The 16,846-nt window shown below is 38.6% G+C and overlaps 1 protein-coding gene across 2 annotated transcripts in view; it reads left to right on the top strand.

Annotated features, from left to right (window-relative positions):
* Positions 1-16,846, top strand: part of RNGTT (RNA guanylyltransferase and 5'-phosphatase) — a 187,011-nt gene that overhangs the window by 140,369 nt on the left and 29,796 nt on the right. For both annotated transcript variants that reach the window (XM_086745338.1, XM_086745339.1), the window contains one exon: positions 15,084-15,150. In XM_086745338.1, the coding sequence (XP_086601464.1) occupies positions 15,084-15,150 (67 nt within the window). The remainder of the gene's footprint in view (positions 1-15,083; positions 15,151-16,846) is intronic.

Here is a 16,846-nt window from a genome sequence, read left to right as displayed (position 1 = left end):
TTTTTTCTCTATCCATGTTTTAGATAATCAGTTATTTATTTACTGGTAGCTGTGGTAGCTTTCTACTTAAGCTTGCCATACTTAAAAAACGAAAACAGCAGCAGAAAACCCTATGAACTCTGAGATTCTGTAGGTACCTACTGGCCTTCTACATAAGGAAAGATCACTGATAAGCTTTTATGAAGGAGGCTTTTAAATAAAACTGATGAATGGAGAAAGAATAATGTGTAATGAGGAGAATAACCATTGTTTCAACTGCAGTAAAAACAGACTGGCTCAGATCTACAGAATTGGCTGGGATATTGGGACAGTTGCAGAAAATCAGTTTGTGCCATGTGTGCAAGTTGAGAGAGTTGGGTAAGAAAAAATTTTGCAACTCTCATAAGCTCTCAAGTATAAGGTTGCACCCTCTTTCCTCACTCAAACTTCTTTAGCCTGGGTGTCTTCATAACAACTTGTTGAACAATAATTCTCCAGCTTGTCTAAAAACCCTTCTTTGTGCATTCTGGTCCTAAGGAAAACAATTCTCTTTCCTTTTTTTTTTTCTTTTAGTTTTCAGATGTTAAATACAATAATTACGTTCTATCTTAGCTTTGTGTGATTTATACCTGAATGAAGTGCCTGTTTGCTGTCTGGTAATAGATTTTCTCTGACATAATAACAAGGTTGTCTTGAAAGTAGCTTCAAAGAAAAGAATGGCCTATTTAATTTTTAAACAGATAAAGGATTTCTCTGAAGGAACAACTATAGCTTGATTTCACACCATTTGTAGTAATTGTTGTCTGATAGATGTTCTTTGGTTCAAGAAAATAAGTGTGTGCATGTAAGGTAAACCTAGAGTTAATTCTTTTTCTGTGCGTTTTACATCAATCATAGATAAGTCTTCTTTCACTGTAAATGCCGGTTGTGAAAAAATAAAGCAATATTTTGAGTTTGAAATTAAATATATAGAATCATAGAATAGTTAGGGTTGGAAGGGACTTTTAAAGGTCATCTAGTCCACTCCCCCTGCAAGGAGCAGGGACATCTCCAACCAGATCAGGTTGCTCAGAGCCCCGTCCAACTTGGCCTTGAATGTTTCCAGGGATGGGGCATCTACCACCTCTCTGGGCAACCCGTTCCAGTGTTCCACCACCCTCGTTGTAAAAAATTCCTTCCTTATATCGAGTCTGAATCTACCTCCTTCTATTTTAAAACCATTCAAAAACCATATTAGACAAAAAATGTAGAATTATATGTCAAAGTTATCCTATTTTCACTAGTCTGTACATGTAAAATGTAGCTGAGGGGTGTTAAGGTTGCAGCCTAGCATCCAAAAGAAATTGAATTCCTCCAAAAAGAGTTGACCCCAGGGACTGTGCATTGCTGGTGCTGGGACAGGTAGATCCAGAGCACAGATTTGTAGTAGCTGAGTAAATGGAGTAACTTACACCACTCCTAAATTGCACTTCTCTTAACAAACCGGGTTGTAAAAGAAGATATGAGACGCTTTGTTGTTGAGTTTCTTAGCTGGTGTAAATCTTGACAGCAGAAATGTGTTAAAATGTAGATTTCCCATCATCTGTTATGGGAATATGTGCTCTATGAGTTTGCCCTTTTCTCTCATTATTTCTGTGATGTGGTTCCCAGATAGACTCAATTTTGTATTCCTGCTAAAGTTTTATTTGTTCCCCTTTCCTTCTCTCACCCATATTTGCGTGTGATTCTTCAGGTTTGGTCTCCCAGTAAAGGTGATTGTTTGCTGTCAGTTGCTACTCCAGAATGATTGAAGTCTGGTTAAAATGCATAGGATTTCCATGAAATAATTGAAATGGCGTTCCTGTATGCTGATTGATAGGTTTCCCTCTCTGGTGGTCTGAAGATGTAGGTGAGACTGGATATATAGGAAAAGGCAATCCCTTACATTTTTTTTTTTTCTGCTTATCACATGTATTTCTAAAATAGCCAAATTTTGAGACATCAAAGTTTTTCTTCGTACTCAAGATTAACTTGCATGCTCCAGTCCTTGTTCTTCCTAGCTATACCACTTAGTTCAAGAAAACATACTACTTTTTCCTAGAGACTTTATCTTACATTAAATCAGACCTGAATTAAGTTCACAGTGTTTATAATCAACAATGTGATTTTTTTTTTTTTGTCCTGTAATGCCTATAATTAGTGGCAGTTACCTATATTCCCTAAACAGGCTTATTATCTGTGTAGCTTATAATACTGCCATGAGGATCTTCTGCTTGGGAAATCAAAATGTACTGAACCATGTTGCACTAATTTTTTAGCAGGCTTTTTTGTCAAGGGTAAAATATAGTCCAAAAGGACATACAAAATTGCTTGCAGGAAAAAATGATGTCTTGGAGGCATATTGCAGAAAGGGGAAAACCCCCTCTGCTTTACTGTACATTTGTTAATTAATAACTTAATAATTTACGTTACATAAATCTTCTGAGAAATAGATGAAAGAAGAGACAGAGCAGGTTATCCTGATACCAGTTAAATCAGTAGTGATCAGCCAGGGACTGGAAGTAACTAATTTTTTGTCCTATGCAGTTAGCATTTAATCATAATTGCTCCTTCACTTGTGCCCTACATAATAAAAATTCATAATTCAGGACAGTAAATGAAAAGATGCGCTCTTTCTGTAATAATAATACAGCAATTTGTATGAAGAATTAAATTATATATTCCTCACAGTTTATAGGAAAGATATATTTTTGCAAGTCGCTCATCACCCAGGCCTCAGCTTCTTCGACTTTTTATAAAGTGTGTCACAAAATAGCTTAATCATTTCAAGTAAAGGCTAAAAAGCTGGAAGAGAAGAGACTAGACATACTGCTAGCATATAAAGAGCTTGCGAAATGGTTATATTGGACCAAAAATTCTGTAGAAGTAGCTCCCTAAGATGATGATGCTTCCTGGTGCTCTTCCTCAGCCCATGCACGTGGGTAAGCTGCATGGGACTTCTTGGGGTGTTTGTGAACTCAGATGTGACTGTACCCCAAGTACCTGGGAAGAAGAAGGGAGCCCGGCTAGTGCCCTTGTGTTTTTAGGAGCTGCATCAGGTTTATATTGTTCTGGAGATCATGGCTGCTCAGAGAAACTGGAAGAGTAATTCGCAGCCTGGGAGCTGTTGCTGTGTATGGACCAGAGGCATCTCAGAAGGTTGTGGGTTTTGTTTTTTGGGTTTTTTTTGTTCTTAATCTGTTTGCTGGCTTCCCTCTGTTTCTTAGCATTGAACAAGCTGCCAGCATCCCAGTGCATTCCCCCTCCCCTCCTGGCAGCTCCAAGAAAAGTATGCTTCCCCTCTCTAAATTTGGGTATCAGTATAAATGGTGATAAAGTTCAAAGAACAAGGGTGGGTGTGGGTATATAAGCACAAAGTGCATTGGAGGGAGAGAGTGATCTTAAAAAGCCTGTACAAAGCAAAACCAAGAGACAGCTGAGTGTGAAAGTGAGGAGTAAAGGAAAGAAAGAACGAAGGAAGGGGTGACTGGAGGAGATGTGGCACTTCTGAAGTGAGGCAGAGCACCCTGATAGCAGAGCAGTGGTTTGCCATATAGAGAAAGCAGCCTTATTGGAAAGGATACTGGGTTTTTTTCTTTTTTTTTTTTTTCTTTTTTTTTTTTTTTTTTGAGCAGTCTAATACACCAGAAAGCCAGAGCAGCTTTACTGCAAATACCTTCTAGATTATTGGTGCAATAATCAGTATTACAGTGTTGGTAGTTGGTATTAAAAGGTAAATAGTTCTTTTGTCACACCCAGGAAAGTACTTCAGCTGCACTTCTTAATGCTTCAGAATGCAGAATACTTCCTTCAGTGTTTATTACTACCTGAAGAATTTCTGTAAAAGAAATTTCACTTGGAAGTTTGTATAATGAATACGCTGAGGAGCTTAATTTTATGATGAACAGAGGCGCTAAATCTTGCGCCACGTGTAGGTTTCAGAAAGACGAGTGAAGCATTCGGTAGAGTTCATAAAGCCTCTGGCAGCCATCCTACCTTATTTTGAGTGGTAGGTTTGCTCTTAACAGACGAGTGTTCATGCATCCTGTTGGTGACCCCTTTGTCTGGGTAGACGGCAGCTGGGTGCCTATCGCTCCCAATTCCAGGCACACAATTCGTTGTTCGTTATGGGCTTCACATCGGGATTGCGATCTGCATAGTCTGTAGACTGTAATTCAGTCATCTCTGTGGTTGTGCATGATTAATTAATAAAATCTTTATTTTTAATAAATCATTAGAGTGGTATGGGGAAACAGGAAGAAAGAGAAGTCGGTTGGAGTGGTCGGGCAGTGCACGTGCACGTGGCTAAGAGTGCTCTTTCATGATGCCTTCCCATGGAGGATCTTTAATAAGAAAGTGGGAATTTTCATACTGATTATATCTCAGATCCATGTAGACAAGTGGATTTTATATTCTTTACTGTTTTATTTTAAAGAGAAATGGTTGTTCTTCTAGATAATTCTGTTATGCATCTGCGTGTTCAGTCCTTGTTTCTCTTGCACACCATGGCAGCGTGCATGAGCGCCAGTCTAATTACATGTTTTGTGATGAAGTATCTATCAGATTTGAATTCTCCCTCAATCAGCATAATTCAATTGTTCCTTGTTCTTTTATTTGAGAAATGAAATATGGATCACCTGATCAATCTGTGGTTTGCCCTGCATTCTCAAAAGGATACTGGTACCCACTGATGCTGTGCTTCAGAGTGGTTTACAGTATTTTCTCTGAAAAATTTTTGCATCCATAATTCATTAGATTTTTTATATGATAGATTCACCTCCATGGGATACAGAAGTGTGTTGTCCTTATTGCAGAGGAATTCTCTCTAAATTTGGCCAACCTGAAGAGTGGCCTATTTTCTTTTATTTGGAAGTGTTAGCTGCAAAGTCTGGGACTGCCACGAGGTCCTGCCACCACTGGTGCGGCATGCAGGGCACTAGGAAAAGCAGGAAACTGTTGGAACAGCTGTGCTGACAAATGAAGGGCAGAATGGGGGAGGTTATAGCCAGGTGAGACTCCATCGTAGCTTTCTTGCCAGTTCTTTGTCGCTGTTTTTCAGCAGTAACAACTTGTGTTAAAATTGCTGAATATTTCAATTTCCAGCTCTGCTCTGATGATTTAGAACAGTTGTGCAGGATAGAAATTTTTTTTTAAGTTTTTTTTTTGTTTTGTTTTGTTTTGTTTTTTTTTTTTTTAAATGGAAAGACTAGGGACAAAGGAATGACCTCATGTGGAAGGAAAGTTCAATGAGTTTCAAAGTCAAGCTCTGGAATGTTAGGAAATAGCAGAGTTCTAGTTGCCAGGTTCATATACATTATGATACATTCCTTAATTAGATTGGTAAGTACCTTTCCCTTATTCATACACACAGGAGAGGAAAGTAATTCTTTCACTGCAGTAATGCTAAGGTTGTAAGGGTGATTGCAAGTATGGCATCAGCTTCCTTTCAAAGTGATAAACTTTGTAGTCTAGCTAAAGTTGCCAGGCTTTGCTTCATAACTTGCTTCATCAGCAGACTTTCTCTGTTCATGCCTCTTTCAGATTACTAATAAATATATTAAACAGCCTGTTACATAAATTGAATAGTCACTTGGCCTTTGCCAAGATGAAAACTGACCATTTATTCTGCCTGTCCAGTCTCTTAATCAGGGTTTGATCCATAACAGTAAGTAGCCTCTTCCATATAAAAGTACTTACTGCCTAGTTTTATTTTTTAAAAAATAAATTACTGTGGAAGACTGTAACAGAAGCCTTTTGGCAGTCTGAATCGATTAAGTCAGTGTGGTGCCTCTCCTGTCCCCCGCTCCTTTTTAAGCACTCTGTCATTAAAATGATCAAAAGGGAGGCAGATGCGGCCGCAGTGTGAATGCAGGGGATGTGCAGCCTCCTAAGCAGCACTGCCGTGCGTGGCCGAGGGAGGTAGGTGTGCTGAACCGTGCTGTGCTAAAGGGCAGGACCCTGAGAAGTTTGCAGAAATTACCTTATTTAGGTGTTAAAAATTAACATGGTTTTTTTTTTTTTTTAATAGCGATTCAGACCCTCCATATTAATAAATGTCAGAAATCTTGGATATATTGCATCAGGGTTTGATGATTTATTTCACCTTAATTGTCAATATATCCCCAGAGCTTTTCTTTTAGTGCCTCTGTTTTTGCTGACATTTTCATTTTGGTAACCGAAAAAAAAAAAGTGTTCCTGACTTGGTGCCTTTATTTTTTTCAGTGGGAACAAATAAATACACTGGCTTTTCAGCGGTCTCCTTATCTTCTTTTGTTACTCCTGGTATTTCCACATGATCAAGTGAATCTACTGGATTTTTTAAAATCAGTTTTGTACTTGAATATACTTGAATTTTTTTTTGCCATTATCTCATTTTTTTTTTCTTCTGTATCTTATTTGCTGTTAGAAATCCATTTTTCTTAAGTAGCTCCTGAGACACTTAAAATGTCTTCTTTTTGACTTTAAAACATCTGTAATTATATTTCTTAATTTATTGAAGCCTCCTGATATAAAGCTTCACATTGTGGTGTCAATTCTTCACTTAATTCTGGGTGTCGAATTTGCTAGTATTGTGTTATATTTCAAAAGATGGCCAAGGTGAAAGGGCCCGATCCAGTGAGCCTGCTGCAGGGCTGGGTGAGTGCTCTTGTTTTGGGATACGTGGATAAATCTGAGCAGAGCTGCAGCACAGCCTATGTCACGCAGGTCTTTCCGCAAATTGGGAATAGTTCCTAACTCCTGTCCTACGCTTCAATGAGATGAAAGGGTGGTTATTCAGAAAGAAAAATTGACGTTCAGTATCAGAAATAGATTCTAATAGTGAAGTCTCTCAGACTGCGTAATAATCTCCCAAAGGAAAAGGCAAGCAGCCTCATTTTTCAGATAATTTACGGCCATCCTGGCCAAATTGCTCATTACACTACAGGGAATAATGTTCCATTGGTGGAGGAATGGGCATGATTATTTAATGGATACTTTTTGTTTCTACTTACTTTTCCTTTCTACTTTTTATGGATAAGTTATGTGTAAATGTAGTCAAAAATGCTTCTTTATGTGATTTGCCTGTAAGGCAAAGCCTGGACAAACACTGAAATATTATGAGTGCTAGATGTAAATGCAGCAAACAAAAGGAAGTGCTTTTGGAAACATCTGATGTTCTGGCTTTATTTATAAACTGCAAGAATGGTTTTTTTTGAAAAATCTTCCTGTCTCCAGGAAAGCATTCGTGTACAAACACCCCCACCTCCTGCAAAAAAAAAAAAAAAAAAAAAAAAAATCAAACAGCAAAACAAACAAACAGCCAAACACTTGTTAAAAAATAATGCAAATTAAACTCTCCGCAGTAAACCTTGGTATTGGTCAGTTTATTCTTCTTGACCATCATCTGGGATCAGTTGCAGACCATTACCTCAAATATGAGGTCACTTCGTTTTGCAGTTTCAGGCTCTCTAAATGTCATTTTTTATTGGGTTTGGTATATAACAGTGGTGACGTTATTCAGTGGAAGTGTGTCTTTCAGGGATCAATTACTTCCCAGTTTGCTCTTACCCATAGCCAGTGACAGACAGTGATTTACTGTAGGGAGTGAGGTAGTTCAGTGAAGCTTTTCAAGTAAGGTGCATAGGAGCTTTTCCTATAAAGAGCAATTAGCACGTAACATTGATGTTTTTGCCTGAGTTGCATGCACTTCAGAAAGCAGTGTGCTTATTAATAAGACTAATGGCACACGCTGTTGGGGTACTGTCGTGGGAAGGCTGAGGGTGTTAAATCCAAGTCTGTAATTTGTGCTATCCACTGCATTTTCCCTGTGAATATTACTTGGAATACAGTTTTATGTTAATTGCCATCACCATTAACTTGGCTTGGGACACTCTGCAAATTCAGAATTCAATGAATGAAAAGGTTTTGCTTACATTTCTGTGGGGTTTTTTACTGCAGAGATTAATTTAGCATTGTAAAATTGTGTACAGTCTCTTTTGACACTTGGTTGTATCCCTTCCCAAACTTTTTCCCCTCCTGAGTTCAAACCCAGGGTTTTTTTTGCATCTCTACTATGTAACCAGCTGTGCATAGTATCTCTTCCAGTTCCCTCCTAGCTATTTTCAATTTGTGCTCTAATTTGAGGAAGAATGTCTTAAATCAGATGTGCAGTATATTTCCTACTATTTACCATGGTGATTATAGTGGAATAACTTATATTTGTGCATGAAAAAAACATTTTCTTGCATGACTGATGAGTAAAAAATTTTGTTAGACTGTTTTCGTAGCCTGAAAAAGTGGTTTGATAAATGCACTGTAGAAAGCAGAGAAAGCTCTTCTGTCTTTGCCTGTGAAGCCCCTGTTTTGCCATTGTTAATATTCTGCGTGCGAGGTTCGCTACTGCTTCTGTGAACTGTCAAGTTCTTTGGCTCTTTATACTTTTAGAATGGAATTATATGCATGTTGCTTGCAGACTGTATATATACATGTCACAAGCTTATGTGTGCACTGGTATGAGCCTTTTCCAGAATTTGTATTTGATCCTTTTACATACTTTTATATTTTGTAATATCTACTACAATATTTTCTCTATGTTACTCTTACATTAGTGTGTGAAATTAATTAATTAAATAATTAATGATCTTGGAAAAAATGGAATGTGGGTAGTTAATTCTTTTCACCCTAACATCAATTTTCGTAATTCTCTATTTATACTTTCCTGATTTTCTTCTTGCTTTTTCTTTTAATTTCATATTCCTAGAAAATACATAATTAGAGTTGAAAAGCAATGGGGAACAATTGTCATAAGCAAGAAGCAGAATATAATTGTAATGTCACTGTAGTAGAACCAAGTTATGGTTCAAGAGACTACTTAAGAAACAGCTTCTTATTTTGTGGTTAAGATATTTCAGCAGAATGCACTGTTTTCCGCAGTTTAAGTGAACACAGGATAAATACAGAATATTTATTACATTCTTAAGAGGACATCAACTACATCATGTGAATATGGTGTCCTTTCTGCTGTGCCATGATGCTTTATTTGTGCAATAACGACAAACATGCAAATGCATCCAGAGTGATTTTCAGCGAGAGTTAAAAGCACATATAGAACCTAACAATGGAATTATTTGTATATGCTTATCACACAAAAGATATATTTTAAAATGAAATGTAAAAACATTCAGACCGTAACTAATATTAATCCCTATTACATAGTTATTTTACATGTGGGAGTTTAGAATGTTAGTGCGGTCACAGTGATTTCCCTAAATGCTATCTGACTGTCCAATTTATATTTTAAACAGGTTGTGTTCCATTTTTGGCCTTAATCAGCCACTAATGTGTATGCTGAGATGTTCTTGGCAATAAAGATACGCATGTGCACAAGGGTCAGTAGCCCCACAGAGTGTCAGGGTTGTTTTTTCTTTCCATTTTGCTTCACATCTCTTCTCAGGATTGAAATCTTTTCACCAACTACCTCTGTGAAGACTGCAAATATCTTTCCGCAGGGTATGAAGGATGAAGTTGTTATATCAGATCCCATCCCTGTTGTAGCTACTTGTTGCTACTTCTGATGGTAAAATGGAAGTAGTCTATGCATCTTAATGCCATTGTCTCATCAGTGGAATTGTTATTCCTGTTTAATCTTACCTGCTAGGGTGAAATCCCTTCCATGCAAACGCCAAGGGTGTTTCAGGTATCAGTCCGCAGTTCAGATCAACCAGAAAAAAAAACCTCTCTGATCTGGAGAGAGTTCTTTCAAGTAGGAGAACAGACCACAGCAGGAGCTGCCCCTCGTCCTTTGCTGAAGGCAGTCAATTACGTCTGCACCACCATTAAAAGTACAGAGAGATACGCACAGCCAGAAGCTGAGTTTTGGAAGTTTCTGCAGTCTTGCCTGCACTCACCAAAAATACTTTTCTGGTTCTGCAGTGTAACAATGGAGTTTTATTACATCTAGCAAAGCTTTGGTGGCAGGCTGTAGCATTTACTGAGCTCTTAAAAACAAACACAGACTTGTCTAAAGTCAGGCTTTTGATGGTTACAAGAGCTACTGAAAGAAACAGGCAACAGTCAAGAATAATACAAGAAATACAGAATCTAGTGACTTGATTTATGTGGAGTGATGAACTATTCTTCAGCCATGATGTATGTCCAGTTAAATCTTAGGATAGCCTAATACAAACACTGCAAGATACTATTTGATAAATTGTCGTCAGTTCTGGGATTTTGGGAAGCGTTCTTGTGGAAATTTAGGGAAGAAGTTACATATTCTGTTTTGCAGAGGTAGAGAGTAACTAAAGCATTGCTGTAGGCAGCTCTGCATGCCCAGCACTGCCTGTTTCATGGCAGCTTTTATCCTGAAAAACAAGACAACTCAAGCCTATACGCCTGTTTGTTGGTCATTCTTTTCCTTCAGCACGTTCCTCCTTCCCAGTGCCATTTTCCTTCCCTCTTTTCAGCCCTTCTGTTGCACCCTTTTCACTTTCCGCTCCATACTCCCTGCTTTCTGTGCCTGTCTGACCTCTCTGCCGGCGCCCAGAGCTTCAGGTCTCAGCCTCTGTTCCTGCACGATAGGCCGCCGGTCTCGCCACAGAGCAAGCGCAGGAGCTGCTGCCTCGCACAGGAGCAAGTTACCGCGTGCAGCTAATCTGCAGTAACTTGCTCCTGTGAGAGGTAGCGGCTCCTGGCTCCACCCTGCTCCTTTATTTCTCTGCATGCTTCTTTCTGGAAACCTCCTTCTGTAATCTGCACAGCAGCGCTAGGATCCAGATAGCCTAGAGGAAGACTCCCAACTGGTCTGCGTATGAGCTGGTCAGGGATTAACATTTTCAAATGCACAGCCAACAGTCACTCTACTTGGCACGGCCAAAGGTGGTGGGAAGAGGATGATGGTGCAGGGACTGTCCCAGCCCCCAAAGCAAGGTTAGCCGTGCTTGAGGAGGATGAGCTTGGTGGTAAATCAGTCTCTGCTGCTCCTGTAGCCTCAATGCACCCATTGTCTCCAGCTACAGCTCTGGCCCAATGCTTTCCAACCCAAAAGGCTGCATTGTCCCTTCTTTATACCCCTCATTCGTCTTGTGTTCCACATTCCCTGCTATCTCGCGCTGCCTTATTCCAAGTTTCCTTTCACCCAAGCCCTTAATCTTGTCCTGTATTTGTTTGCGTTTACCCCCTTCACATCACTGTTGCCACCACATTTTTTGGATCGCTGTACCTGACTGTGCCCACCCGTATGGTCAGCTTCACCTGGAAGCAGCAGCGCCTGGCACCTGCAGGTCAGATTTTGAAAACATTGGGTAAATTTTAGAAACATTTGGTACGTTTTACAGCCCAGAAAAGGCCAAATCTAGGATTCTGAAGGCAGAAAATAGGGAATTTGGTGCTCACTATATGGCAGTGTTTTCTGATACTGGAAAGGCCTTTAAGACCTTGACATTGTATTGGCAAAAGTCAGAGATGGTTTGTCCTTGACACTTTTTGGGTTTTTATGCTGTTTGCATGGAACGTGACGATACAGCCCTAATAGGCACGTTGGGCTAGGAGTCTGCTCACTTGGGTGTAGAGGAGAGGGGCGCAGGGACTGTAGTGTTACATATGGACTGCACATTTTAAAGAACCATTGCTTCTTGGAGTGATGTTTCTTTCCTTCTACTTACAAAAAGAAATCAGAATTGTGTTGATAATGTATTGAATTGAAGAGACTACAAATAAAATACATGGCAATTTGTAAACTAATATGATCAGTTGAGACAACTTTGAATATTGCTACATGTTTTCAAGTAAAATTAAATTTATATATTGAAGCGCTAGTAAGCATTTGCATTTTTGACAATTGTTTCTCATAATTTTGAGTTAGTTATTTGAATGTGAAATTCAAAGATAATTGCACAATGAAACTGTCACCACTGTTTCATAGGTTGATATTGATTTTGGCCAATGGCAGATGATGTCCAGCTGTTAGTAGGGCTAGGTGTTGAGTACCGCCGACAGTGTTTTGAGGGTAGAACTGTGCAGTGTGAAATTGAGTAAGAAATAGAGAGCATTGGCGTTAGGAAACACAGAAGTGCTTATAACCAAACGTGCCTACCATTGGGAAGTCTTCAAAGGCAACGGGTAATTAGTTGAGAGAATTATGAGAGAATATCTGTATCAGTTTAGATATGTTGCATTTTGTGGTATGAAGTTAATTTCAAGTAATTAAAAATGCAGCCTGATGTTGTGGTAAACAAGAACTGCAAGAATGCTATGTATAATTGGAACTTTCTGATTGGTGAGGAGTAGATCTTAATGGTAATTTAGAGATCAGTCTTCCTGAGTTCCTATGAGTGAGATGGAGATTGGCACACACTCCTCTCACCCCTCTCCTCGATGGCATGTGGTTTTTCGATACTGCCGCTGATGACTGCTGGGGGGAGCGGAATGACTCTTGCAGTAGCTTGGTCTGTCCAGAACCTCAACAGTGACTGTTGCTGCAGTCTGCTTACCTCTCCAGACTCTTCTGTGTGAGATTGTGCTGATTAGAATGACTCTGAAGTAAAAGAGTTTATACTAGTAATGAGATTCAGAGTTTTTTAATTGCTCAGACCATTTAGGGGCAAAAAACGAGAGTATTTCAGGACATTAAATTATTATCATATTGAGATCTTCATTTCAACCTCATTGGGTTCTGTCAATGCTGTCAAAAAATTGACTGGTTTTGCATGTTGGTGATATGATTTTGAACTTCAGAACTCGAGAGGAATCTTGAGAACTAGAGAAACAAAGAATGCAACTTCTTATTTAAGCAAGGGAGAGTTACAAATAACCTTCTAGTCCCTAAAAAAATTGCTAACTTTGCATTGAATTATCATTGCCTTTTTGAAGTGAATACAAATGAAAAATTATAAGTCAGACGAGGCAGTGAAAGGTGAATAAATAGTGAAAAGCTTGTACTGTGTCAGTATCAGTCTTACTAAGGAAGCCAGTTCTTGCAGTTCATTTGCAGATTTTGGGTGCACGTCAGTGATAGCAAGTTAAACGGTGTAGGCAACTGTGTGGTCTTCTGGAAAGACCAGTTGTAAGGTTCCCTAGATGTTCATTACTTTTAATTAAAGCCATCCTAAAGACTCAGATTTTTAAGGGTCCTACATTTCTTTCCAGTAAAGAAAACAATGTGAAGGATAATTGTGTGGGAATAATTGCGCTGTATGTATTCTCTTTTTTAGCTCCATTACTAGCAATACAGCCAGTGTTTTTTTTTTTCTTTTCTTCCTTACAAAAATTATGTGGAGTTCTTTCGAAGAATGCTTTTTTTTTCCTTTAAGGTGCCCCTCTCAAATATGCAGACGTACCCTGAATCCTTTTTACAGATTCCCTTTTAACCTAATTACCTCTAATTACACTGATTAATTCTCATATGTTTCTTTTTATTTAGAAAACCTTAAATCTTTTCTGAGTTTACTTTACAGAAGATATGATCAAGAAGATTTGATCTTTTTCAGCTCTGAAGACCTGTATTCTGAGTGAATTTGACTTGTTATGATTGAAAATTATTTTGACGTGCTCATCCCAACTTCCATATGTCAGTACTGCAGAACCATTGCAAAACAGTCCTGGTCTTCCCGACAGAGTCAGGGATACTGATGAGCAAAGGAAGGAATCCACTTGCCTGTCCATACGGTGACTGGTCCTTACTGGTCTTTCCTTCCTTTGGGTATTTCTGTCAATGCCCAGGAAGTTTTTGTTTGCAGTGTCTTATTACAAAAGGGTGTTTGAAGATGATATACAGTTCGACACGGCTTCTTAGTTCTGTTTTATATACGTGAATGTTTCCGTTTTGCCATTTCACCAAGTTCTACCAGTTCCCACTGTTGGTGAACCAGTTTAAGGTCATATATATCATATTGTTGTCAGAACTGGGAAGAATCAGAATCATACTAAGGTGTGTACATTGTGTGAACTGAAGGTCAAAACAATTACTTACTGCTGTCCTAGCTTCTGTTTTCTTTTGTTGATGAAAATAGGCCTGGAGATGGTGAGATATTAGTTAGAAAATTACAAGCAGTTTATATATGGAAAAAAAATGTAACTCACAAAGCATTAAAAGTATATAAAATATATAAAGAAAGAGATATCTCAGTGTCAAACTTGAGCAGAGTGATGCTTACATTCCTGCTTATTTTCTGATTATTTCTAGTTACATGGGAAATTTAATCCATGTATGAGGCCTTATTGCTAATGGGAATGGGATATAAAATTGAAGAAGAGTACAACATAGCAAACGCTTTATGAAAAGTTGGCGCTACTGAAAAGCATGAATTTATGAATTTTATATCGTGGTTGTCCAATCTGAACAGCACAGTGCTCTCCTAACTGTTTCACTGGCCAGTGATGATGTTGTCTGCTTGTGGGTAGCAGTGGCATCCCTGAGATCTGGAGTTTGTGTGGTAAATAACATTGACTTGTGCGGTATCTGCAGAAATCAAACTAACTCTTTTCCAGAACTACCAGCAGTCATTTGAGTCAACTTATCCCAGTGTCCCTCTGGATCTTGGTGGTGTATACAACAACTTTATAAAGAGTTAAAGAGAAGAGCAAGCACAAACTGCGTCTGGGGCTCTTTTTATTTAGGAAGCCATTAGACAATATTGCAGAGATTCTCTATTATTTGTCTGTTTGTAGTGATGATTTTTCTTTTATTACTCTGTGTATTTATTTGCCCTAATCTGTTTTAATTCTTAAGCCTGCTGCTCTGAATGTGTGTTTACTAGTCTTTTCTCTTGCTGTCCCTTTGTCTCTAATGGTCTCTGATGAAAGAAAAGGCATATACCTGCCGTTTTTCCGTGTTACTGAATGACATCCATCACAAAGAAGCCTATGAAATGATTTTGTTGAAGAGCTGCTTGCACCATAAACATAAATTACTGATGTGCATCCATCTTTAATGCGCGTCTTTCCCTTTTTTCAGTAGTTCAAATAGAATTGTGTAATCAGCTTTGCAAAGGTAGCTCTTGCTATCATAATGAAGCTTGTTACCCTGCTAGGGTTCAGTAACAACTAGTGGAGATGCAAAACAACTTATGGATGTAAAGTGATATCTTAAAAGATTTTTTTCATTTTTTTAGGCTACTCACCCAGAATGTTGGTCTTCTTTATGTTGGAAACTTTGACAGACCTTTTGCACAAATTAAGGTACGATTAATAAGCTGGGGGTGAGGGGGGAGATGTCTATTTAAATTATTTAACTTCTGGATTATTTAAGTCTTGATTTGGAGAACTCCAAGTTATCAATACATTATCAGTACAGCTTCAGGAAAAATAATGGGAAATAGTGCTACTTTGGTGATGTTTACCATATTCTGGGTTTGCTGCTAGTTACATCTGTGTATGGAACTTGTCAAAGAAATTTAGTTTTTCCTGTCAACTTTTGATTAATTTTGACTTCATTTAATTATCAGAAGGAGAATGGATTTTGGTTTTGTTTTTGGGTTAGTTTGTTTAGGTTTTGGGGTTTTTTTTAGGTTACCTTGTCAGTAACATTTTAAAATAAAGCCACTTTTGGAACTCTGTAATTCTTTAAGTGATCCTTGACAGGGAAGACACTGCAGTAAAAAGCATAGATTGTTTTCCCAGTATTATTAGATTTATTATTAAAGATGTGTACAATTGCTGGAAAATAATTTGTCTTTTATGACCTACTGTTTCTTTTCCTTCAGTTGAACTATAGTAGTTTCACATTTCTAATTGCCAGTTACTAATTAGTTACTGCCATGTCACTTGCAAACAAAAATGTTTCACAAGAATATACGGACTGATTTTGATGAGTTTCATTGGGACCTTTTTTAGGATAAAGAGAGGGAAGCATTAACATGTCAGTCATTGCGCTAGGATGTGGAAATGTGGTATCTTTTTTAGAATGCTGAAATGTTCCCATGTCCCAGACTATACCTGTGATTACTATGTATTCTGCACTCTTGGCAGCATTGTTCGTTCCATCGCGAGCACATGCTTGTGCTTCTCAGAATCTTAAAAGCCTTGATTTTGTTTTACATCAAAATTAAACTTGATTTCTGGAGCTCAGATGTGTTCCTTTGCCATCCCTAATTATATTACTAAAGAACAGTATTCCCAACAGTGTCTAGCTTATACTTGCTTTTTCTAACCTTAGTACTGTTTTAAAATTACTTTAAAAGAACAGATGCATGGTTTTCATTTTCCCTGTTCCTTTTCTCCCGTCTCCCCAGTTCCTGCATGTATATTATTCAGTTTGGCTCATAGTCAGACAATTTAGATGTTTCTTTCACAAAGCCTTGTGTTGCAAGAAGTTTCATCACAATCAGTCTTGTATAGAACAGTGCTTGTTTAAATGCTTTATAAAAGTTCTCTCACACTGTTATGCCCTTCCAAATGAGGCCCCGTTCCTGCCCCATCCATTTCCAGCAAAATGGGGAGGTTTTCCCTACGGCTGGGAAGAGTTTGTGAGTTGACTGAGTGGGTTTGAAAGAGAAGAGATCTATACTGCACTGGCTTTCAGCCGTTTGCAGTCAGCAGTGGTGCTCCTTCCATCAGCTGAGGCCAGGGAGAGGCCCTTCTGCTCACAGGACAGCTGCAAAGCAGAGGCTGCACAGGATCAAGCTGCAGGACTGAGCATCACATCCCTAGCAAATGCTTAGGGAAAGAGTAGAAAACCAGGATAAATACAAAGTACGCGTCCAGTTTCCTGCGATTTGCATGCAGGGCCTTCTGTGCTGGAAGTTGTGTCTGCATCCTGGTGCTTAATAGACTTGTTTAGACCTTCCTCCCCGTGTGTGCCTAAGGGATTTTCCACTAAATTTTCAACATACAAAGCCATGCTATCACTGTGAGTTAAGGTATTATTTTGTTTCTT

This window comes from Chlamydotis macqueenii, chromosome 3 (genome assembly GCF_036417535.1).
Source record: "Chlamydotis macqueenii isolate bChlMac1 chromosome 3, bChlMac1.mat, whole genome shotgun sequence".
NCBI classification, from domain to species: Eukaryota; Metazoa; Chordata; class Aves; order Otidiformes; family Otididae; genus Chlamydotis; species Chlamydotis macqueenii.
Note: the sequence above shows the minus strand (reverse complement) of the source record. Positions and strands in the feature narration are given on the sequence as shown.